General features: G+C 37.2%; 1 protein-coding gene across 1 annotated transcript in view; it reads left to right on the top strand.

The window, feature by feature from the left end:
* grin2ab (glutamate receptor, ionotropic, N-methyl D-aspartate 2A, b) overlaps positions 1-25,357 on the top strand; it is a 200,403-nt gene that overhangs the window by 132,541 nt on the left and 42,505 nt on the right. The window contains exons 7-12 of the mRNA XM_030142138.1: positions 1,926-2,060; positions 2,147-2,246; positions 3,175-3,380; positions 9,771-9,885; positions 9,994-10,196; positions 19,135-19,303. Of these exons, the coding sequence (XP_029997998.1) occupies positions 1,926-2,060; positions 2,147-2,246; positions 3,175-3,380; positions 9,771-9,885; positions 9,994-10,196; positions 19,135-19,303 (928 nt within the window). The remainder of the gene's footprint in view (positions 1-1,925; positions 2,061-2,146; positions 2,247-3,174; positions 3,381-9,770; positions 9,886-9,993; positions 10,197-19,134; positions 19,304-25,357) is intronic.

Below are 25,357 nucleotides of genomic sequence, written 5' to 3' on the forward strand. Positions count from 1 at the left end.
AATGCTTGTTTTTATTTTCTTTTTTAAATTATGTTTTGCTGAAAATTTCACTTTTTCTTCAGTTTTCTCGGTTGTTTGAATTTACCTTGGGGTTTTTGTAACCAACTGTAGGAACATGGCAAACAATCCATATTTTCATGCAATTATACACTGATGAAAACATAATTATGAGTATTATATTGTGTCTCTAATTAGATTCTTCTCAGCTGCACACACTGAACATCTGGTCAAAAAAATTTAATTACAATAATCTACTGCAAAGTTCTATTTTTGGGTAGGTAACTACTTATATTTTCAGGAAAATGTATTTTGAAATGAGAAAAAAATTTTTGGAAAAAAAATAAATTTGAGGAATTTTATGAGTGTGAATGTTTGAAAAGTGATAAAGTGTGAGGTTGAAGCAGCAGTACCACCTCATCTACCAGATTTACCATCATCAAGATGAACTCCAGAAACTTGAAGGCCATCCCAACCTTGTACAGCAACAGGCAATAAAAAATTAACAACTGCATCAAAGACTTTATTATGCTTAATAAATACATACATCTATGCAAAATACATTTGAATATAATGTTAATATTATTTGTATGTTGTAAATATTGTAAAAACAAAATTGTATGTGATATTGACAATTGACATAAAAAACAGTTTAATTTGATATTTACTTTTGTCCATGTGTGACACTGCCATTTGTCAAAACTCTTGCTATTTAGGTGTGATAAAATATTTTTTCCTCTAACCAATTGTTAGGTTGTAAAATAAAGGGTTTAAGGTATACGCTGAATACATTTCAGGATGAAAATGTCACAGGAACTTCACTTTTGAGAACTTTGTAATTCTTGCAAAAAATAGACGTTAATTTTTAAAAATTGTTTTAAAATTATTTGAATCTAAATTTTGCCCTTTGAGTATGTTGAAGATGGCATTTAGACGTTTCCAATTATGTGTAATATTTGTCTTAAACTTGTCTAGTTCAAAAGATATGAATCAAAAAGTAGTGGGCTGTCCATCCATGATGCCCTTAACCTCGCCCTTAACACGAAGTATATGAAAAATCGTAGGAAATGAGATGAAGAGGATTTTATTATAAGCAAAAGACGTGTCACTTTTGTCCTTCATAAATTTTTATTACAACAAATACTGGAGAAAATATGCTATCTCTTGAGTTTTGGATACTGGATAAACTGGCAACAATGTTTGAGTTGAGGAGAACTGATATAGAGAGGCTGAAAATGAAGGATTTTTTATATCCTATTGTTATTCATTACCAAGAATTAGTCATAAATAAGAACAAACCAGGTACAAAAATGAGTCAGATTAGAATCAGAATAGATCAAATTAGGTACTGAACAAAGAGTCATAGATCGAGACCACGCAGAGTAAAAATACAGATGACACATAAGCTGAGACATGACTGAGTCCTTCAACATGTGGTCTGAAGTCAGCCTCAAAACAAAGACTGATCGGACTCCCCAACATTAGTGTCAACACTAATAAATTACAGGTGCCATAAGCAAGAGACATTTCTTCACAATGTTTGAGTTGAATGATGGACTTGAGTTGAATTCAGGTATATCCATACATATTCCAAACATGAAATAGCCTTTCTGTCCTTGGTGCATTCTTCCTTTTTAGATCCCATCCACTTACATTAATTTTAATGCCTGTTTCTTGACTTTTTCTAAGACATTAAATGGTATAAAAATGCAGGAAATGTGTTTTTAAGTACATTTTTTTTTCTCTGGATGAGAATTAGCATCTTTCAACGTTTGGACTCCCATTTTCATATGGACCCCGAGGCCCATACGCATGCACGCACGCACGCACACACACACACACACACACACTGTTTTCATCCTTAACCTTTATTTACAGCAGCTGACAAGATTAAGTACCTTATATCATTTAATGGTCCATTGTTACAGCTTTGTGCGCTGGGACCTGCAGAGTGTGGTGACTCTAGACGCTGTAGATGGTGACCCAAACTCTAAATCACACATTGCCCTCAAGAGGATCCAGAGTCCTGTTATACTACTGTACTGCTCCAAGGATGAGGCTTTGTGAGTGTCATTTCCTTATGTTGTTTTTCCCTATTTGTCACACACTGCCACATTTCAGTAGTGAACACAGCTGTCCTCTTTGACAGGTATATACTAGAGGAAGCTCGGTCCCTGGGTCTGATCGGAGCCGGTTACATCTGGATCGTGTCCAGCCTCACCACTGGCAACCCAGACTTTACCCCCGAGGTAGTCCCATATGTAGTAACAGGTGGCCACTTTTGAGTGGTGTGACAAGACAAGCGGTGCTTTGGATTCCAGGCTGTTGCAGGTCATCTGCCATCCCCCCTGTTCTTTTCCTCTCCTGTTATATCAGCAGCTTATAACAAATACAGCAGTTAAAGTCCAAGGCAGTCTGGAAATATATCATAGTTTGTTACATCACATATTTCATTTCAGTCTACAGAAATCACAGCCATCACTTTCTACACTGCGATGTTTGTATTTTCTTACTAAACCATTATTTCTGCCTCTAAGTAGGATGTTTGACAGCGTCACACACATTGTCTTTTCAAAATGTACAGCAGCAAGGTAGTTATTATCATAAATATGTGTATAAATAATCCCAGTATAATCAGCTCAAATGTTCCTGCACATTGAATATGGAAACATATCCATTGTTTGCTTATTTTTTGTCAAAAGCCTCTTCTTGTCTATCATTCTCCTATTCTTATCATTTATACCTGTGTTGGATTTTTGCCTATTTAAACAAATGTCTGATTCTACAGTTAGTGGCAAATTAAAATGTGAAAACAAAGTATAATAGAGTAGACTGGCAGACTAGCGTGCCAGAGTTTTTTGATGTTTGCTCAGTCTGGTTTATGGAGATAAAGTTTGTGTGCTTTTTAGTTCGTCAGAATATGTTTATTTTGACAGTTTGAGGTGCAGGCAACACCTGAATGAACAATTTCTTTTGTGGACTGCTCACAGTTTATTTAATTCCCAGGCATGAATTATTTCAGGAAGGTACAGAGACCCAATAAATCATCTGTTTGACACCTTTGAACGATGCATATGGATGTGTAAAATTGGGGGGCAGGAAGTCAAACTGAAATTAGATTGAATCTTAACACACCATGTGCAACCTTCTCTCAGATTTCCTCAACTTTTCACTCAGGTGTTTCCCCTGGGTATGATCTCCGTGTCCTATGACGACTGGGAGTACCCGCTGGAGACACGGGTGCGGGACGGGGTGGGCATCATTTCGTCTGCTGCGACGTCCATGCTGAGGGAGAAGGGGGAACTACCAGAGGCCCAGAGCAGCTGCTACAGCACGGCATCAGACAGGAGCCCAGGGAAGCTCCCACCTAGTGCCCTACGCAGGTGTGTATGTGCATGTGTGCAGGTGTAAGAGGATCAAGGTCTAGGGACTTGCATAACTCTGTTTGTCTTTGTAGCTGTGTGTTCAACAGCCTTACATAACATTTTTAATGCACTAATGAGAGGGGTACAAGGCAGAAAGGAAGCAGAGATGACAGCCACATTAAAACATGGTGATATCTAATGACATTAACACTATTAGCTGTTGTGTACATGGCTGCTCGATTGTATAAAGTCACAGCGTAGTAACCTGACAGAGAGTTGAACTTACTGAGGGCAGACGTCCATGTCACTGCTGCCCTCTGTTAACTACAGCCAAATGTGGATCCACCATGTGTGTGCATTTGTATTTCAGTGTGTGCTGCTTCCTTCGCATGAGTGGACCCACTGTCATTAAGTCTGGATTAAAGCAGATTTTACTTGCTTTGTTCTCTCTTTTTTTTTTTTCTTGTTGCATAGTTCTGTGGGTGGCACATACCGTTTGTGTTGGTAGGTGTGTGCGTGAACATGTGCACATGTGTACATATGTATACCAGTGTGCACTTTTCTCTGAAGTCTCTTTGATAATATTTCAGTGAAATCCTTCCAATTAGAGAGGACAAATGGACCCACACACCCGTTTATATCCTCTGAATACGCACATAGGACCTGTGAAAGGTTAAATATGGAAGATATGAGTGTGTTCATGTTATGTTTTTGTTGGAGTCTGTTTTGTGCTCTGAGCCACACATGTCTTGATGGCAGTTAACTCTATCCCCTCCTCTCAGTTCTCTAGTTGTAGCTCCTTAAAACCTCACCCCAGTTCCTTTCACATAAGAGGTCTGATCGGAGGAGTCGAGGTGAGGACCCGCGGAGAAAAGAGCGAGGAACCAGGTGTTTTAACAAAATGAGACATGTTCACCTCTAGGCTGTTTAAATAGGTGTTGGATAAATGTGACGTGTGGAACAGCTGCATCATCAGTCTGCTCTTTTCTCACAATCTACAGCTGTATTTTCTGATCTGTCAGATGAGTGTTCATGTAAACTTATGATTAAATCATAATTCAATTCATAATGTGTCTGCAGGTGATGAATGGATTTTTTTTTTAACACAGACAAGTTCAAATATCTATTTCAACTTCAAGCTGTCTTGATCCTGCCATGGTTTGTACAACCCAGATGTGTGTCATGACTCTTCTACACATCACAGATCCAATCGGGAAAAAAAAATGTACACAAAGCTCCTGTTGTTAGCCTCTTCAGTCTTCATTCCTCTGGTTCTCCATGTGCATATTTAGGACGTTCTTTTTAGGAAGCACCTTTGAGATGATGCATGAAGATCAATATCCAGATCACAATCAGCACTGAGGAGTCAAAGATGTAAAAAATAGTGAACTAGAGCCTTATTGTTAAACCCTGCTCACCCCAGAGAGTGGGGGTATATACAGTAGATATACCAGGACTTCTGTCCATCCTTCTTTTCATTTGTTGATCCGAGATTTTTGTCCAACAGATCTCTTGGACACTATTGACTTGATTCTTTTCATTTTTGACACACATGTTCTTTTCATATGCCTTTCTCCCAATTTTTGCATTTTTGCAAATTTTTTAAACATTTTTGAAAAAATTGGAAGTTACGACTCAAACTACATTCCCTGGGTCGGCAGGGTATCAGTGAGCAGGAGGGGCAAAGTGTTGTGCAATCAGGTGGGTGTATTAGTAAGCGCTGTGTAGTTTGTCACTTGTTTGTAAGCTAAGTTTAACACTGGATAAGTAATTACTAGGGGTGTAACAAGATCTCGTGCCACAAGATCTTGCAAGATTAAATCGTGACAATATTTCTCGTTATCCAAACTTCTAGGTAGGAGGAAGGTGAGGTACATTGCAGTACTTACAGAGAACCCCCCACCCCCATGCGGTCCGTGCGTACCTCATAATTTCACTCTGTAGGTGCGCCTGGAAATAATAAACAGCAACCGAGTGACAGACAAGACACGGACAATATGTAAGCACTGTAAGAAAATAGTACCGAACACCGCAGCTAACATGAACACTATGCAAAGACACACGCAGAACCACCACGGCTCCTTCTCAATCCGCTGCACCTGTGATTAAAACGGCTAAAGGCCAGACAACACTGACAGATGGCTTTGCACCTAAACTCCCAGAGTCAAACACCAGAGCCACGGTAATAACGAGAGACATCAGCGTTTTCATTGCAGCTGATATGAGGCCATTTTACAATTTTGCATATATTGTTTGCACTTAAAAAAAAGACATATTTAATTTTATTTGTGGAAAGAAGTTCAACAGTTAAAAGCTCATGCTTATAAAATATTTCTAAATGCACCTACATTGTTTTGTAACTGTTAAATAAAAAAAGTCTGTTTGTCCAGTCATATATTTTGTCATTTTAGTTTTTTTAAAAGTAATGTGAAATATCGTCTTGTCTTGTTGTCAATCTCGTGAACTAAATATCGTGTATCATCTCATCTTGTGAGCTGAGTGTATTGTCACACCCCTAGTAATCAGATAATTTTACAAGTTGCACCTTTAATCTGCAGGCACTGCGTCACAAAAACTTGTAAAGGAAGCACAAGTCTGTTTTTCCATGAAAATCCCTATGTTCACTCCAGTGCTCACTTCTGCTCCTCTTCATTAGATCAGGAGTGGCATCAACTAGAACCAACAAACAAGCAAAACCCAGATTCCAACACAGACTTATTAAAGCACTCAAACATGAATTCATCATCCATCCAAATACATCCAAGAACAGATGCAAAGCTTGCACAGGGGAAAAATGCCCATCTTTTAGAACTTGAAGAACAAAACACATTTTCTCCATATCATTTTGTTAATTCTTAAGATGGATGCACAAAAATCTAATCCTTCTAACATATTCACTCAGTCACGATACCTACAAAGTTTCATAAAGATTGATGTGTTCATTTACACATTCAGAAACCTATACGCCGTTAACTGAAAACATAAAGGTCAGGTTATAAGCTCTCCACATCTTTGATAACATAACAAGCAGCCTCATTAGAATGAGAGCTGAATCATGATTTCCACTATTATGTCGTTATTATTCCATTTTTCTTTCTTATTAGCTCATGATGGTATATATCAAAGCATATATAACGTTGCAGTTGTTGACAGGTTGATCCAATATTACTCAGCCCTTAATAGAAGCTCAAACTGCTTTCGAAACAGTCTTTTTCTTTCTGTCAGAGGTACCTCATTTGTCTCACTAAGTTATTAGATCGAATTTGCATATTTGTCAAAACAACTGCAGCCAATTTTTGTGATAATAAACTGACAGGTTGGATTTCCCCTACCCTGATTTGGAAGTGGTGAGGCTGTGATCAGAATTCTGCATACATTAGTCTAGATACAATCTTGCCGCAGTGTGCATATAAACAACGTGAGGTAGAGAGGAAAAAGACAACATAATCTGGCACTTAAAAGACATTATCAATTTGGCTGGATTCCCTGTCATTCTTCAAGAATTAATACCTCTGACTGTAGTTCAGCATATTTGGTTTCCAAAATGTTGTAAGTTTTTATTGAAGTCTGTCCTTGTAGTAAATTTCAAAAGGTTATTCTTTTTGATGGAAGCAGTGTACCATGCAAACCCCTAAGCTGTCACTTTTTTTTTTTTGTTGTTTTGAAAAAGATGCTTCCTGCCATAACACAGACTTTTGGAAGAGTCAACCTTCCTTCTTTATTCAAACCTTTAAAAAAAAAAAGTGCTCACACAATAGCCTTCAATAATAGAAAAATGTCACAGATAGGGGACTTTTATCTGTGAGAGGAAGGAGTTTACAATAGCACAAGTATTCTTCTCTCAGCGTCGCAGATACTTCAACCACATTTGAATTTCTAACTGATTTTCTATACAGCAATTTAGAATCTTAAAAAACATCACATGGGATCGCATCACACATAACATGAATATACATGTGAATATGAATATGAATCTACAAAGTCACTATTTTACATGCCTTTAAAACACACCAGCCTCATCCGTTTACATCAGAAATGTTTTTTTCCAAAATTGGTAACAAACCTGAAATAGGAGGAGACAGCAGTTTCCCATAATAGACTGTAACACTGTTTCCGCTATATGTACTCAGCCGTGGCAATGCACTGTGACAAGGGCATCACCTGCTGCACAAGGAAGATTTTTCAAACATAAAAATATATATTTGTCCTGACATCTCTCTTTTAATCAAAAGCTTTCGTAATCTGTACCAACAATGGCCGCCTCAGTTATATTTAGAACAGAAAATGTCTGTGTTTTGTGTAACACTGTTGATTTATATTCAATTATTTGTGTTTGCTGAGTGAGGATATACCCACAGTAGAGCCGTTTGGTGTTTCTGCAGAGCCTGCATGCAAGGGAAGCAGGGACCTTTTATTTACTCTTTACCCAGTGTGTGTGTATACAGCCCCGCTTTGAAAGAGCACAGGCCTGTTTCCAATTCTTTGTAAAAACAGATGATTAATGTACCTCTCTATAATCCACTGTCCAACAACAATATGTATACGAGTGTCGGCTCTAATACCTCTCCCACAGATGAGACACCATAAAATCCCACCTGTTTGATTTCTCATGCAATTATCATAGTTTCCACCTGCAGGGCACGCACTAAACAGGATTCAAATTATTCTCTTTATGCTTCCTGACTTCCTGTCGCAATATTTGAGTTTATGCATGACTCTCACATGGCCATGCGCCCTGCTTATAAAAATAGACAGTGTTTTTGTTGCCTTTTTTTTTTTGACTCATGCTTTTTAATAAAAATGTGATTACAACAGGCATCTTTTTACTGCATCAATCAGTGTGAGAGTTAGGGATAGGAATTGATAAGAATTTAACGATTCCAATTCCATTATCGATTTTCCTTATCGATTCTCATTGGATGAGGGAATAAAATAGTACAAACGGGTTTGTTTGTATTAACTGTCTTTTATATTTCCATGTCTGCACAGAAAATATAACATATACGGTATGCACAAATAGTAATAACAGATGACGGCGGAATGACTCTGAACGTCTCTGCCAATGCATTTGGGGCAGTTTGTCCAAGTAGAATTCGCGTTGCACATGAACAAATGGGCAGTTGATCCGATAGTGACAGGCAGCAGAACCAACCCATAAAGATGGAAGACACTAAACAGCACGTTGGCCCTCTGGATGGAAATATGAGGACAAAAAAAAAAACAAGACAGAACAGTTGTACCAAGTTGTTTTGTTTCATGTTGTTTTGTTGAAACTGTTGAAGGTATTTAATAAACATGTTTAGTGCATATATATTCCCTTCTTTCTTGAGTCTGTTTGCTCATGCAAAATGAAACGCAATTAATATAGATTAAAAATGAATGATATTTAATTGTGATTAATTGAAATTAATCCACAGCAACCCTGTGATTAATCTTATTAAAAACATTAATTGTTTGACAGCACTAATTATAACCTAACTATAAAACATTTATAAATTCTTTGTCAAGGTAGTCACTTTGTAAAGTGCAACCAAAATGTCCTTAAATAAAACAGCATATTAAAAAAAGAAAAGAAAATCATTCCCTATATTAATGAAAATGGACTAACATGCCAAATTCATATATCTATGTAAATTGGATACAATGCCGTTAGCCTTTAGCGGTATTCTATTTTAACCTGATGATATTTCTGTCTTATAGCATCATCCTACCGACCGTGTTTGACAAAGTGTCAAAATGAATCAAACCATTGTTAATAAAACCAAACACAAGGCATTGAGGAGAAAGTGTTGTCTGTTCTGGGCAGCTGCTGTCCCTTGTGTGATTTGGTCTTTTTAGTAAACTTGCTTCGACAGTCCTGCCTTCCTCCAGTGGGAATTTATACTATTATCCTGGTCTTAACGCTCCCAACATGCTCACTTCCTGAAAATTGTTTTACTGCAGAGTATATTCTTAATCCCATATCGCTTGTGATGCTGCTTCATTTCCTCCTCTCTGCTGCTTTACTTTAGCACAATGTGTAAATGTTTCAGCAACGGATCTGTTTGCGTATGCAGGATAACTGTAGTGAATAAGAGAGTGAGGGCAGTCGAATTGCACCACTGGCTTGTCTTTCAGGCGTATATCTGTGAAGAAATCAATGCAGAATGTTGATGGGAGAGATATGTGGCCTCTGACTCCTCCACCTACACACAAATAGATGCACACAAACACTGAGGCGGGCATGCACACACCAGTGGGTGAACACAGCATTGATTTGAAGAGGATACTCTTGCAGTGATTACACAGTGCTTAACTTGTTATTTCAAACATATCTGCTCTTGTGCATAAATACTTACAAACACTCAAACAGATGCAAAACAAAAGCAAATAACAGCTCTCCGTTCTCTCTTTTTTTTTTTTTTTCAGGCACATGATGCATGTGTGGAATGAGGGCAGAGATTTATCCTTTACACCAGATGGTTACCAGGCCAACCCAAAATTGGTTGTCATCGTCCTGAATAATGAAAGGAAGTGGGAGAAGGTAACAAATGAACACAACGTTTGCACAAAGAAGCCAGGAAATTAAAAAGTCTAAACACTTTAATTAAGACGGCTGTTTTTGATTATCTCTGTGTTTGCATATACATAGATGGGCCGCTGGGAAAACGGGACTTTGTCATTGATGTTCCCTGTGTGGCCGAGGTATAACTCCTACGGGGATGAAGACGCTGATGAAAATCATCTCTCGATCGTCACCCTGGAGGAGAAACCCTTTGTCATTGTCGATAATGTGGACATCCTCACCGGCACCTGCATGAGGAACTCTGTGCCATGTCGCAAGCATGTCAAAGAGTAAGGCCACACATAAACACACATCATTTATGTCGCACCACCTTCCTTCTACTTAAATGAAGTCAAGAGCCATTTTAAAAACACACGTTCAAATAAAAATCCCCAAGTTAAACATTTCTCTTCATTATATTAAGCATCTATTTTTTTAAATGACCTTGTAAGTAGAGGGTCTATAAAAAAACAAAATACCAGTATCTCAATACATTTGGGAATTATCCTAAAGGACAAACTGATTGCTGGATAACATAAAAATGAGTGGGCCCAGTGTAGATCTTTGTAAGACTAAAGTAGATACGTTAAACTAATCAGAAAAAAAAAAAAAAAAAAGATAATATGTTTTCATTTAATTGATGAGTGTAAGTAGTTCTGACACCAGTTAACTACGTCCTGTACCACTTACACTAGCTTGCTGTTAGATGTACACTATGGCAAGGTTATAATAGTTTTGGATTTTTCATTATAGTTTAGTTTTATTTAGTTTTGACTTTTTTTCTCTAATTCAGTTAGTTTTAATTAGTTTTTAGAGCAGGTTTGCTAGTTTTTATTAGTTTTCATTTTTTTTTCTAAATGCTTAGTTTTAGTTTATTTTTAGTATTAATTTTAGTTTCATCAAGTCTTTTATCTTCCTCACCATTATATTCTCATAAATCCCAGACAAGACTCTGCTGCTTTCTCCCAACATTAGCCGCCATGTTTCCAGGTAGACCACTCTAAACCACAAGTGATGAGAAGTGACAGACCGTGAAGTGTCATATGGTGCCGCTAGCTAAAATTGCTAGAGCAAAATAAATTGATTTCATATCAGTTCAACGTTGACAAAGACGAAAACGAAGGGAATTTTGTCCATAATTTTTATACGTTTTAGTTAGTTTTATAAGTATGCAATACAGTTTCAGTTAGTTATCATTTTTTATTTTAATTATAGTTTTTATTTATTTCAGTTAACGAAAATGTTTTTACAATTCTAGTTTTCTGCATTTTGTTAGTTTTTGTTAATGATAATAACCTTGCACTATGGGCCGGATCTGCTAAGGTCCCAGTTTGTGTGTACTAATTTGTGTGTGCAGAATTTTGTGTGTGGGGTTGAACTGCGGTTTGCGGGTGATTTACTAAAATTGCTTACGTAAATGACAACAGGTGCAAAGTCTTGGAGACCACTCTATTTAAATGAGGAATCTGAACGTGCTGCTGGTGGTCGTCATGGAGACAGTGGACTGGAATGATCCAGATGCACAGAAATGTAACGTTGCAAGGAGTTTTGTCATAGAAGGTATTGCATGACTCCTTTTTGCGACTGGCCCCAAATCATCCCCTAGTTCGTTTTAAAGGTGGGGGGGCCATGGGGGTTGTTGAATTGAATGACTGTCAGGCGCACATAATTTTGTCACACTGTAGCCTAATGCCGGTGGCTATTTTTAATCCCAATCATCAGATCAAGTGGAAAAGTAGCCTTTGCTGGGAGGGTGGGGGGGGGCATACGTCTTAATAATTTTTTCTTCCATCATTCCAAAAATGTTCACAGGAGGGTGAAAAATGCCTTCTCTGTGTCTTGTTTCATCATTTTGATGTCTCCTTGCAACAATAACCGTAGTCATGTGTGCGCAATTACATATACAAACTGTTTGCGCGTCCTTTTGAGATGTGTTAAATATAGACACAGTCTCCATGAGCAAAATTGCTTTCGGGTTTGATGAATCACTTTGCGTGTGCTAAATTTATATATTTACATTTTCTCCTTCCAGCACACACACAATTAATTGCGTGTAAATGCCCCATATTACATATTCATTGTGTCAAACGTACAAACTGAATGCAGATGCGCTATTTTGCACCTTTGAAAGACGCAACCCTTGTAGGACTTGTAGCTAGTAGGACTTCACATTCCCTTTGATCAGAAATGTTATCATGATTAAAATAGATGTTTATTTCATTTGTCAACAATTATCATGTGCACGTTTGAAATCGAAGTGATAAATTACATAGTTTACTCTTAGATAAAGGCATGTGAGCAAAGTAGTCTCTTGTTGTCAGAACTATGTACACTATTAGTTATTTGAAAATCCAACAAAGGTTTTACTTCTTTTCTTATTTTTCAAAATTATGAGTAGCATCATACTTGTAAAACAGGACTCAACATTTCTGAAAATGTAATCATGAATCTGCTGCCCTTTACTTGTCCACTTCTGTCCCACAAGGATCTACACTGGGCCCACTCATTTTTATTTTATATAATAGTGACTCACCGTCTGTTTGTCCTTTAGGATGAATCCCAAATGTATTCAGCGAACACTGTAATATATGTGCATGGTAGCATGCAGACGTTAGAAGTTAACAGTAGAAATGACTGCTACTCACAAATTGTATGAGATTGAATTTATCAAGGCCTTTGTGTCATAAGATCATGTTTTCAGAATGCCAATATTTTTATGTGGCTTGACTTGAGATTTGAGATTTGCTTCCTTTTTAAATTAATCAAAGTATTAGACAAGTAGCAGCAGTCTGCTGAAGATCTCGTTGAAGTACACCCTCCTCCAGTACAACTTAATCCTGTTTCTCAAGGTTGAAGCGTGAATAATTTCTATTTAAGCCAAAATTCAACGTCAGTATGTAATTGCAGTTACATATTTAACCACGCTGTTTTCCAGCTGAGGCAGCCAAGATACACATCAGTGCTTCTCCAGATGAAATACTTATTTTGTGTTCCTTATCAGTCTTGTATGGCAGTAAAACTCCATCCCAGTTCGAATCAGTGAAGCACATACAGGAGAAGTAGTTTTCATTTGGTTCAGAGATAATCAATCAGCATACTAATACTAGTCTGTCAGTGCACACACAGACTAGTATTGTTTCTGTTAACGCTGTAATTGCAAGTGTTTGCAATTGTAGGTTTTGTTTCATTGTGCCATTAATTCAATCTGATTGTGTTTTACATTCACTGACCATGTTGCTTTTATTATATAGTTAGTAATGCTGCCTTTATTTTCCCCAGTAGTATACAGCTTGAGAGGTAATTAATGGGCCACAGTGAAGAAGTGTTGACTGGATTTTCTTCAGGAGGTTGTAATAAACAGCTGTTTTACCGATTACAAGTCTTTCATTTGTTATTCAGTGTCCTCCTCTTTATGAAGAACCAACATGTTTGTCTTCTCATCACTCAATTCTATTCTCTTGGTTGAGTTATAATTTGCTTTGGATTGTCTTAACTTTATATTTGTAGCTGATGCGCATGTGTTATTATGTCAAATAAAAAAAATAAAATCATTATTAGATTTGATTATACCTATTATAAATTGTAATTATTTAACCACTTCAATTTCAACAACTTTATTTAAGGTTGGTCATACTTTCGACAAAAAAATCACAGGTGGCCTAATAATTATTTCCAAAGTTGTATAAATATTTATATATTTTTTTTCATCCAGTCATTGGTGACCAGTCTAAGCCTACAGTGGAGGCATGTTTGGATGATGTAGTTCAGGCTGTGTTTTAACCACATGATAAACACTGAAATAAAATTAAGTCCAGTACATTAAACAATCCTATCTTCAATTCTGACTGTAGGAGATACAACGTTTTCCTAAAAAGCAATAGACTGATGCACAATATTCCCTTTCATCCCTGTGTGGTGGTGAATTTACCTACAGAAACACTGCACTCTACCTGTATTTTCTACTCTCCTGTTTGTTTGATGTTTTTGGGACATGTTTTTGTATCTTTAGGCAATGAATGAAAAAATCACATATTGTGCATGGGTGGAACAATTTAAAAACCTCACCACTGTGTTCTCTTCTCACTTGTCTTAATGTGGTGCAGTTCTGTCTGAGAGACTCATTGAATCCTCAACCTGATTCCTCTCAAACACACAGATCTCTCAGCGACACACAGCAGACAGGAGGAAGAAGAAGCTTAGGCTTTTGTTGTAGTCTTGCAGTTGTGTGGGCATTTGCATTTGTTTATTTACATTTTTGAACAAAGATGCTGTCAAACAACATTTCATCTTTCACACCTTTGTTCTTGCTAATGCCACACACTGTCTTCAGTCCATTGCTCGCTTGACTAGAATTCTCGTTTGCTGAGGTGACAAATGTTGAAGTTTGCAAACAGCCTGCAAGAAATATTACATACTTTTCCTTTAACCCTTTAACAACGGCAATCTCTCCAGCGCTGCATTTTACACTTTACAGCAGTCAAATTACAGTAACACCTCAACCGTTTTGTGCTATCCACAAAATTCAGATGGCATCGGAAAGCTGAGACCCTGAGCTTTCTGATGCTATGTAACACTGCAGCAATGTGGTACATTTCAGGGACTTCGCACCAAGGTTATTATTGTTAACGAAAACTAACGATATGACAAAAACTAGAATTGTACAAATATTTTTGTTAACTGAAATAAATAAAAACTATAATTAAAAGAAAAAAAATGATAACTAACTGATACTGTATTGTGTGCTTACAAAACTAACTAAAATGTATAAAAATTATGGATAAAACTTCCCTTCGTTTTCGTCTTTGTCAGTGTCGGATTGATGTGAAATCGATTTATTTCCCTCAAGCAATTTTAGCTGCTGGCACCATATGATATTTAAGGGTCCGTCACTTCTCGTCACTTGTCATTTAGAGTTGTCTTTTCATCCCCACTCTACCTGGAAACATGGAGACTAAAGTTGGAAGAAAGCAGCAGAGTCCTGTATGGGATTTATTTGAATTCAGTGGTGTAGAAGATGAAAGATATAAAGAAACTAAAACTAAACTAAAACGAAGCATTTAGAAAATAACGGAAAACTAGTAAACTAGTAACTAGCAAAGCTGCTCTCAAAACTAAATAAAACTAAACTATGATGAAAAATCCAAAACTATTATAACCTTGCATCACACAGGCTAAAAAACGTCAGGAAAAAATGAAAAATATGAAGCCATAATATAGATACTGATTGTTCAAGACCAAAAAACAGTTTGAGCAGATGTAAAATAATTGAAAGTTTATTTTTTCAATCTCAAAAAGTGCCATTATGGACATTTACAATTGTTTCTGATCATAAATATACAAAAAACTTCCAGAAAAACTTAAAAAAAACTTTTTTTTTTTACTAAAACACACTGTTTTAAGCATTTATTATATATAATGATGATCATTAATGGTCAGATATTGAAAGTTAAGTTCCTCCTGAAAACAAAGGTGCAAAAGAATTGGCAAAAAAACCCCAAAACATTTTCTGGCACTTTTATTGCAAAGAAAACATGAAGACACCTAGGCGGCCTGTTATAATGGCAGTCTTAAAAAGGTTAAATAAACGTGTGCAGTGAAGCCACCATTATCATCCCTGTGTTGGTTTATTCCACAAAGATGATAAGTTCACTGTATACTGTCCTATTTATGGCATAACTACTAGAAATTAAAGTAAATTCTTAAAGTCTGCATCTTTTTTTTTTTTGTTTATTTTGAAATACAGAAATAATAGCTAGGCCAGTCAAGTATTCAGAGTTGCTGTGTAATAAATACATAAACAATCCCCATCCTGAGCTGTACCTGGAGACTAAAAATGAAAAGATGCTTCATGTGGGATGCTACCCAACCTTTTGTCATCTCCCATCTGTACTACTGCAACTCCCACTGAGCTGGGCTCTTAAACTATTCTGTCCAACAGCTTAAACCCTCCAGAGCACTGCAGCCTGCCCTGTCTTCAACCTCCCTAAATTCTCCTTTGCTGCCTCCCTCTGCTCCCCCTCTACTTTTCCATTGGCCACCGGTGGCTGTTCATATCAAATTCTAAATTCTGGTCCTGACAGTCGCAGCTCCTGGGGGAGTCACACGCCCAAATCTGTGGGTTATGGTCTAGCTGAACACGCCAGCCTGTGCTACAATTGACTACTCAGCTCTCCACTCCCTGTGGCGGCTACGTCATCATTTCACCTGCCCTGGACTCTTCCTGCTTCCAAATAATGACATGTCCTTCCCTCTCCAGCTGGGGATGCAGAGTTACTCCATTTGCATATATGTGTAGCATAAGCTGAAGCACCTATGTTTTAGATAAAAATGCTTCACCCTGAACATTTCTTTTATCCTCATTCTGCACTTGTTACTGTAGTTTTAAACACATCTTTATATCTGTTTACTCTGCATCTATTTTGAGCTTTACTTTATCAGAAATAATCTGTTCAGGGTGCCAAGGATATTTTTTGTTATCTGTTATCACCTCAGGAGACACTCGATAACAGTATCAGTTAATGGAGGGGCAATGTTTCAGAACTTCATTTTACTTTATTGTGTTTCTTCACAAAATACTTATATTTTAGTTTTTCAGTCTCTCTATATCATTTTATATGTTTTAATTCTTCAACTTACCTCTAAAATATATATTTGTTTTCCCTCTTCAGCAGTATTGGGTCCAATACCTTTCTCAGCACTAAGGTTAATTATATTGTTCTTTAATTGCATAACACTTACCATATAGTTGTTTGTTCTTTATCAACTGTTTAATTATTTAAACTGAACACAAACTCTAGCTCTAACTGTAAGGTTGCCCTAACTTTGTGTAATTCTTTAATTGCATGACTGCGCTCTGTCATTTCTTGATTCCATAACATTATCTATAATTCTTTATTAAGAATTAATCAACTCTTAATTGTCTTGTTTTTGCACACTGTCCATGTCCATAGATTCAGAGTAAATTCTAATTTCAGTTTTTGATTGTGATTTTTAACAAATCATGAATACTTTCACATTGCAAACATGCAATGTCTTAACTACTCTATTAATATAAACTGTGCCTGGTGGGATACAGTGCATTTCTTTCAACAGTGACATGTCAGACAATACAATGGACTTTTTTCCTTTGAAAAACTTAAAAGACATTTTCATAGTGGCTGAAATATGTTGAAGGACTTCTCAAGTGTGTAAACAATGCAGAGATATTTCTCAAATAGTAAACTTTCTCAAAGATTCTTTGACATCCTTGGTTTTGCTCCAATTATCTACTTTAGACTGTATGGACACCTCAGTAGACATGTTCTGCATGACAAGACAAGATATCTTTTATTCCTATTTGCTAATTTCTGCAATTAAGTCCATATCTAAGCTCATCTGTGCACAGCTGGTTCAGAGTATAGGGAAAAAAAAGTCATAATTTCTGCTGGTTTGCTTGTCACTGTGCTATGGTTGATCAACAGCCTAAAAGCAAATCCATGTTGTCTACTCATGACTGGCACCATTATTGTTGTCATTTCAGTGAAAATTTCTACCCAGACACTAGAAAATAACTATAATTACTCATCATGGCAAAAAAAAAAAATTGTTCTGGAGAATCAATAGGCTGGAATAGACAAAGGTAGGGTAATTATTGCTAGCTGCAGTGAAATGCAAATAAATAAATAAATATTCAGCCACCCTCTTTGAAGATTTATTTATTTTATTTTAAAAGCAGAGTGTTGTAAAGAGAAGGAGTCAGAAGGAGACCAAAATAAAGGAGATGCTGCACAGCATCTGTAAGACTCAGAGCTGTGTGGTCATGACCACATGACACTATAGGTACGCACAATTAAACGACTCATGGCCACACATGGGGAGTTTAACTTGTGACCTGACCCGAGACCTCGCAACCTCGATCTGAAGCAATTATCACAGAAGTGTGAGCGGTCCCAGGCCAAGATGACTAGTCTTCTCCTAGGCTTTCATTTCCATTACATTTGCCGTTTCTCTGTCCACCCATCCATGTGTCCATACATAAATCCAACCATCCATAAGTGCCTCGTTTGACTCACACGTTATTTACATTTCAGTTGTGGGTTTATGTTTTTCTAAAAGTGCGACTGGATTTAAACAGATGTACTGATGTATGTGGACCTCAGGGAGTCCATTGTTGTCCCTGTGTGCGTGTGACTATGTGTGCATACGTGCAAATCTATGTTTACTTAGTGACATAAGGACATAGAAAGGGCTCAGCTGGGAAGAGCTAATGTATACAGCATGTGTGCATTAAAACACCTGGGGCACATACTGTATGTACGCAGACTGTGTGTGTGTACTATACACACTCTATCCCTCGCTCTCATGCACACACTGAGCTGACTGCTGTTGAAAGATCTTTTAATGCTTTGATGTTTCCGTTCTTTGACAGTCATTCTCTGTGTTCTCTGTGTGTGAATCCCCCAGTTCTTTATGAACTTTCTCCTGAATTGGAATCAGCTAAAATGGCAAGTGAAAAGGTCACAGAGTTACTGTTCCAAACCATACAGGCTGCATCAAAGATGGCAGACATGGGAACGGAATTAACTTTTCATGGAATTGCTTTGGAAAATACTGGTACGGTTTAATAGATGATGAGAAACATTTGATCCAACAATTCAGTTTACCTCCCTGCTCCATGATCCTCAGGGATAACTGTCAGAAAAGTTTACTTAAACATCAGTTTCCATCCCATGCATGCTGCCTGTATGACCGGCGGTGTGTGGAGGTAGATCGCAGGTTTTTAAGATGTGAGGACAGGAGGAGAGAAACAGAAACGAGAGTACAGAGTGGTACAGAGGGAGATGAGGGGAAGGACAGCTGATATTTTAATCATGTGGGTTGGTTCTTCTGCAGAGCCCGGCTCTATTTAAAGCCCGGCAGCATCTGCTCAGTAGCCCTGTGTTTTCATCTGGTTTGGTTAGTTGGCACTAAGGGGAACACACATACACTTTCTCACACTGACACACACACACACACACATACACACACACACACACTAAGAGCTTTCTCTGCCCTTCAGCAGTATTTATGGTTACTCTGCACTGTCATAATTCTACTTTTACAGTTTGATGGAACCACCAGATGTGGAGCGTGGAGGCAGCGATCATACAGTTATATTCACACTTTACATACTGGCTTTTGTGACACTGAAACGTCCTCCAATATATTAAAAATGTGACCTAATTGTGATTGTGTTTCTGTGTGTTACAGTAACAGCACATCAGGAGGGGCCTACATTAAGCAGTGCTGCAAAGGATTCTGCATTGACATTTTGAAGAAGATAGCCAGAAATGTCAAGTTCACGTACGACCTTTACCTGGTTACTAATGGAAAACATGGCAAGAAGATCAACAACGTGTGGAATGGCATGGTTGGAGAGGTACGACCTACGTCTTTATGTTAAATATTTTGACCAAAATTATTCATGATGTAAAATGACCCATACATTGCTAACCTCATGTGCTAAAATCAAGGAGGAGCAGGAGTTTTATTTAGATATTATTTGAATGTTTCCTCAACAAAGTAGTAAAAAGGCGTATAAAGCCACAGGTGAGATACACATATTAAAAAATAACAAAGCATATATATGAGCTCCAGTACTGTGTATGGACTCTATATTTTTAGCTCTGTTTTCGTCTGGTAGCCCTCAGACCACAGTTTCCTATCCATCCCACACAATATGTGGGAGAGGAAAAGAATATGTTCCATTATTTACAATATGTATCATTATTTTCTTCTGATATTGAAGCAACCACAAAAAAAAAATGAGGGGGAAATAATTTCATGTGGAATAATTTACTGGTCTTCAATATCCATGTCTGACCCGTGGGATCTAAAGATGTCATTTAGTTGTAAATCCATCCTTCATTTTATTATTAGTGATTAACAAACACAACCTGCCTTTTCCACCAATCAGGGCACAGCATACAGTAGAATCAAAACCAACCATCCATCCATCCATCCATCCATCCATTTTCTACTGCTTACACTGGTCTACAATTTTTTAGAAATGATTTGCTTCAGAGATTAAATGTGCTAAATGTTACATATTTTAATAAGATTAATTGGAAAATAAATGACAAAAGTGCCGGTTTGCTGATGTTTTCAAAGTATATGATTAAGTGTTATTACACATATATATTGGTTTATGTACATTTATATAATAGATTTATAAATCTTCCACTAAATAGAACCTGTAAAGTGAATGTATTCTAATGTGCAGACAGTGTTTTGAAGTAGATCTTGTAGCTCTGAGACAAATATTCCTTTTGAGTCAAACCCATTCTCTCGTTAATTCTTGAATTTCACATTTTGACCCAAGGCTGTATCTTGGAAAGTTCAGCCAACCAGCATTTTTTACTTGATTTTTCTTTATCAGTGACTCTCATGTGGTAAAATTTCATTACTTTTACTCTAGAAGCATTTTCCGTGTAGACCAGTGTTATCCAGGGCCGGTTGCAGAGGCAACAGTCTAAGCAGGGATGCCCAGGCTTCCCTCTCCCCAAACACCTCCCCTAGCTCTTCCGGAGGGACCCTGAGGTGTTCCCAGGCCAGCCGAGAGACATAGTCTCTCCAGCCTGTCCTAGGTCTTCCCCAAGGTATATATAATATATATAGAGGCATATAGAGGCACATAATAGTTGATTAATATTAAACACTGCGATTAAGAAATAGTTGTTTTTTTTTCTTTTCTTTTTGGAGACATGGGGAGGCTTTCTAGTTAGGGCTAAGTAACTATTTATCTTTATGGATGGTGGTTAAAGGTAAAAAAAATAATAATAATGTTGTAACAAAATAAAGTAAATAAAGAAGATATTAAATGATGATGATAAACTTTATTCTGAACACAAGAAAGAACAGAATCATTAAGGTGAACATTCTGTTTACCAATAATTAGGGCTAAAGTGTATTTTTAAATTTGGTAGTCTGGCCTCCACAATGTCTGCCTTATAAAATTCTAGATCTTGGACAAATGTAGGTGATGTCTCCTGAATGTGTTTATTCATTTTTTTAATGTTTTGTTTTGCTGAAAACCACTGTGCGGGGTGATGCTTTCTGTATGTAGCCCCATCAGTGACCTCTTCAACAAAGTCTACATCAGACTGTTATATATGTTGAGTATTTCTGGCTGCAGGGCAGTATATGGTCCTGGACACACCTGGCATTATCATGTATCCAGAGTGATTTGATCAGAAATGGACAACTCTAATGCAAAGACGCATGGAATAAGGATATATGAGGAGGTAGTCTGGGATGCATAATTCCACATTCTCTTAGCATTCTGAACAGGAATACGTCCAGAGATGGATTGAAGGACTCAGCTGATGTCCTATGTATGAGTGAAAGTCACTGCCCCGCCATTGTCATATCTGTTGTAAAGACATATGAATAATATTACCGGTGCCTTATATGTGTGTGTGTGTGTGTGTGTGTGTGTGTGTGTGTGTGTGTGTATATATATATATATATATATATATATATATATATATATATATATATACACATACATACATATATATATATATATATATATATATATATATATATATATATATATATATATATATATGGTGCTGATCATGATGGAACAACCCTCCAGCACTTTTTTTTCTTTTTTCCTGTTTAAGTAGTAAGAACATCTGCAATTCATATAATTCTGTAAAAACTGATGTACATATTTAAGACACTTGAAGACTCAATCATCACTGAAGTGTACGTTGTAAAGGGGAGACGATAGAACAAATGAAAAGACCACAGTTGTCATAGTGATATTTATCTCATGATCCTCATGCAGTGAGTAGAAAACACTCACCTTAAAAGCTGTGTGGTATTTTTTGAGCTGCACAGTGGATTAAATTTCCTGTTAAACTTGAAATGAAAGGTTGTGCAATGGTTTAAGCAATTGATGGGCTTGTTTCTCTGTCTATAGAGCGGGGAAGTGAGATTGGATCAAAAGTGGTCATTAGAGAGAGGAAGGCATTTTAATGGAAGGTGGGAACAGACATGCTTACAAATGTCACATATGATCAGATCATTCATTCAAAACACTCTTTTGCATAAAGGAATAATGCTCCATCCATGCTAATGCAGATATTTTATCAAATGAATATCTTCTCTACATTTGGGCTTCTTGTCCACACATAAATGACAATTTAGGTTGCAAAAACTTTGATTTTAGAAATGTTTGTACATATCCATGTGGACAGGGAAAATGAAGAGACTGGATGCAGTTACAGTCCATTTTGTTCATGACTGGTATTGCTTTGTATGATGACGCTACACCTGAAACATCAAATCCAGGTGTATAAATCAGTGTATGACCTGCAGTAGATCGAGGTCAGCACCGATACCTTTGGGAGATGGGCTGGACCGGCTTTATAGACAAATCCACATCTTGTAAAGAATACACTTCCACAACCACAACCAACCTTTAACGTAACACAACGTTAAAACTGAACTTTTTGCTGCTGCTTGCCTTCATACAAATTATGATCTGTATCTGCAACGTCCAGTATTATCCACAGCGTCCACCGTCTCGATGGTTGTCCAGCATTTGTACTAGTTTATTGTTGTTTTTGCATTATAGTGAGGGCAGAGATATTTTGTAAAATTAAGGAAATTTGAGCAGAATTAAAATATGTATTAGTGTGAACAGGGCATAATCTACACTGTATGTGTCTTTGGCTATAGATGGTTGTTGTTTGTGGAAGTAATTCATAGATCTGGACCAGCAGAAAAGAGCTAAAATATTGATATACTTATTCTTTAAAGCTACAGTCTATAGCCACTTATACACAGAGAAAAAAGGAGAGATGGTGATCCCACCTTTTTTCCACCATTGACCCTTTTCCACAGCCAAGCTAAAGGAGTAACAGAGGTGAGACAGGCTGGACTTGAACACAGCCTGTGTTCCAGAATCAAAGGGGCGGTGATGCAGCGCAGCGAATAGTCTGACGTGTAACTTGCGCATTGAAAATACCCTGAGCATGACGATGTTGCTAACCTCTCCAGAGGCTCATCTTTCACTGTTCCACAAATGTTAGCAATGATAGAGTCCTCTGCCCAAAGTGACAACAGCTCGTGGATCTTGGTGTCTCTCCAATTCAACATCTTTCTGGTCATGTTGGTATGTTTGTTTACTGTACATGGCCCACGCTCATTTTTAAATCCTCCTCGGCGTCGGGGTCACACATGCAGTACATCATCAAAACGTCACACCTTGGTTGTAAAACAAGAGGTGTTCCTTTTACATAGCGTTCCAGAATCATGATTCCACCTTTATCTCGGCTCTGTTACTACCTCCAGAGGCATTACAGAGCTGTGACAGAGGTGGGACCAAATGATCCCACCATTTAGTTTACACTGACGTTGTTCCGGAATAAAGGCGAAATGTTCCCGTAACAGAAATGCTATGTAAAAGGGGCTGATGTTACCCCTACCCTAACTTCAAAACACTGATTTGAAGCTTAGTGTCTCTTTTAAATTCATTGGCCAATCACTTGACTAACACTATACAAGTCAAATAAACTGTTAATGTTTTGTGATCTTCTAAATCATTTGTTTTCATCACTGCAATTTACAAGCACAGGAGTATTTTCAGCAATGAGCAGCTGCGAAACTAAAAGGATTTGTCACTTTACAACCCATTTTGTTTGATATCTGTAATTTATGCAGTCAAAATATTTCTGAAAAGGCTTTTAAATTATGAACCAACATGTTTTTAAGAGTTAAAAAACTGTTCAGTGGGAGCAGAACACCTTGGGGTTTATTTGATCATTACTCTTTATCATATCAGGAAGTGATTCATTCCGTCATGGATTAAATTAAAGCTTTGTGCTGTCACAGTAAAATCCTTCAGCGGTGAAACAAAGAAGTAAAGTGTCTGATAATAGAAGCTGACAGTATGATCCATGGATTCTGGTCTTGTTTATCATTCCAAACCACTGGCAGCCTTTAGACAATTAAATCTGGAAAAAAAAAGCTTTTACAACATCACTGAGAACAATTTTATGACCACAATGTCCATCTGTCGCAATGCATTCAAAAAAGCAGAAGTAGATGCTCTATGAAAAAGACAGCTGGATTTTTTTTGTTTTTTAGGTGATATGATTGGAAATGCCCTGAAACTATAGCTGACATTCTGCGCCATATCCTCAGTCAGCACCAAGAATATCCATGCCATTTTGTATGATGTTGTCTAAATATTTACAGATCTCATTATATACATTCCAGTCGGTGTCATTCATGCAGTCAGTATTGTGCTCAATCTTGTAACATGTCATGTACCGGTCGTCTTGTCCCTTTGGCTGTTTTTGCATCGGCTGAACAAAGACACGACTTAAAAATAACATCTCGGAGCATAAGTTTGTAATTAGAAAAAGCCCATTTTCGTTACCATATTGCGATGGCCCCCGGGTCTGTCGCTTGTTTGGTTTCTCCCTCTCCTGGCAGATGGGCGGGGCCTCCACTCGGGCTGACAAGGTTCACCTGAGCTCAAAATTCCGCGTCACTACAGATGAGAGCAGTCATACATCACCACCCTGTAGTCAGAACAACCACGGCCCCTTTTGGGTGAAACCAAGTGCTGTAAAATTAATGTGTCAAATGGAAAACACTAGTGGTGCCACGCATACGAGCTGCTGTGTCACATCTTACCCATCAATCAATAAGACAAAATCCTAGTTTATGATTTTCTTCACCTCTCAAAACAGCAAAGGACACTGGAAAAGAGAGCGGGGTGTTCACGGAGAGAATGAAAATACTAAACTGTGCGGCACTTCATTACAGAGTATCTCATGAAATTAAAATTTACATCGGCTGGCTTTTCCCTATTTGATGAGACTCCCTGAAGTATTTTTATATCATGAATATCATCATTACTTGAATCTAAATTCAAAGTGTGGGAAAATCATAAAAACATAAGGATAAAATCATGGATTAAACTAGAAATAAATGTAATTGGTCTGCACAAACATATTAGTACCACTGTTTTATAACCTACCTCATGGTGGCAGATTGCTAAGTATATAAAGTTAGTGTAAGGCTCAGAAGTTAAAGTAATTAATGTTGAAGAAATGTAAGGTTTAATAGTGAAATAAATGACAAGGAATAAGTTAATTAATGTATATGTTAAAACTATATTGACAGTGTTTACCCAATTGAGCATTTACATTTATGTTTGCAAAATTATTTTTTTTACACATTTACACATTAAAATATTCTCATTTGTAGTGTACAAGCAGCTAAAATAATCTGTTGAATCTGCCTTTCTAAATCACTTACATTTTCCGATCTATGTACTGCTAGCTCCTGATTGGTGAGTTCAGTCATGTGAGATGATGTTTCAGGAAGTGTTGGGGTGTGTGAAAAAGTAAACCACTGTTTAAGAAGAAATCTGTCTCCATCCTGCTGTCTCATTTTATAAAGAATGAAC

This window comes from Sphaeramia orbicularis, chromosome 1 (assembly GCF_902148855.1).
Source record: "Sphaeramia orbicularis chromosome 1, fSphaOr1.1, whole genome shotgun sequence".
In the NCBI taxonomy this organism is placed as follows: domain Eukaryota; kingdom Metazoa; phylum Chordata; class Actinopteri; order Kurtiformes; family Apogonidae; genus Sphaeramia; species Sphaeramia orbicularis.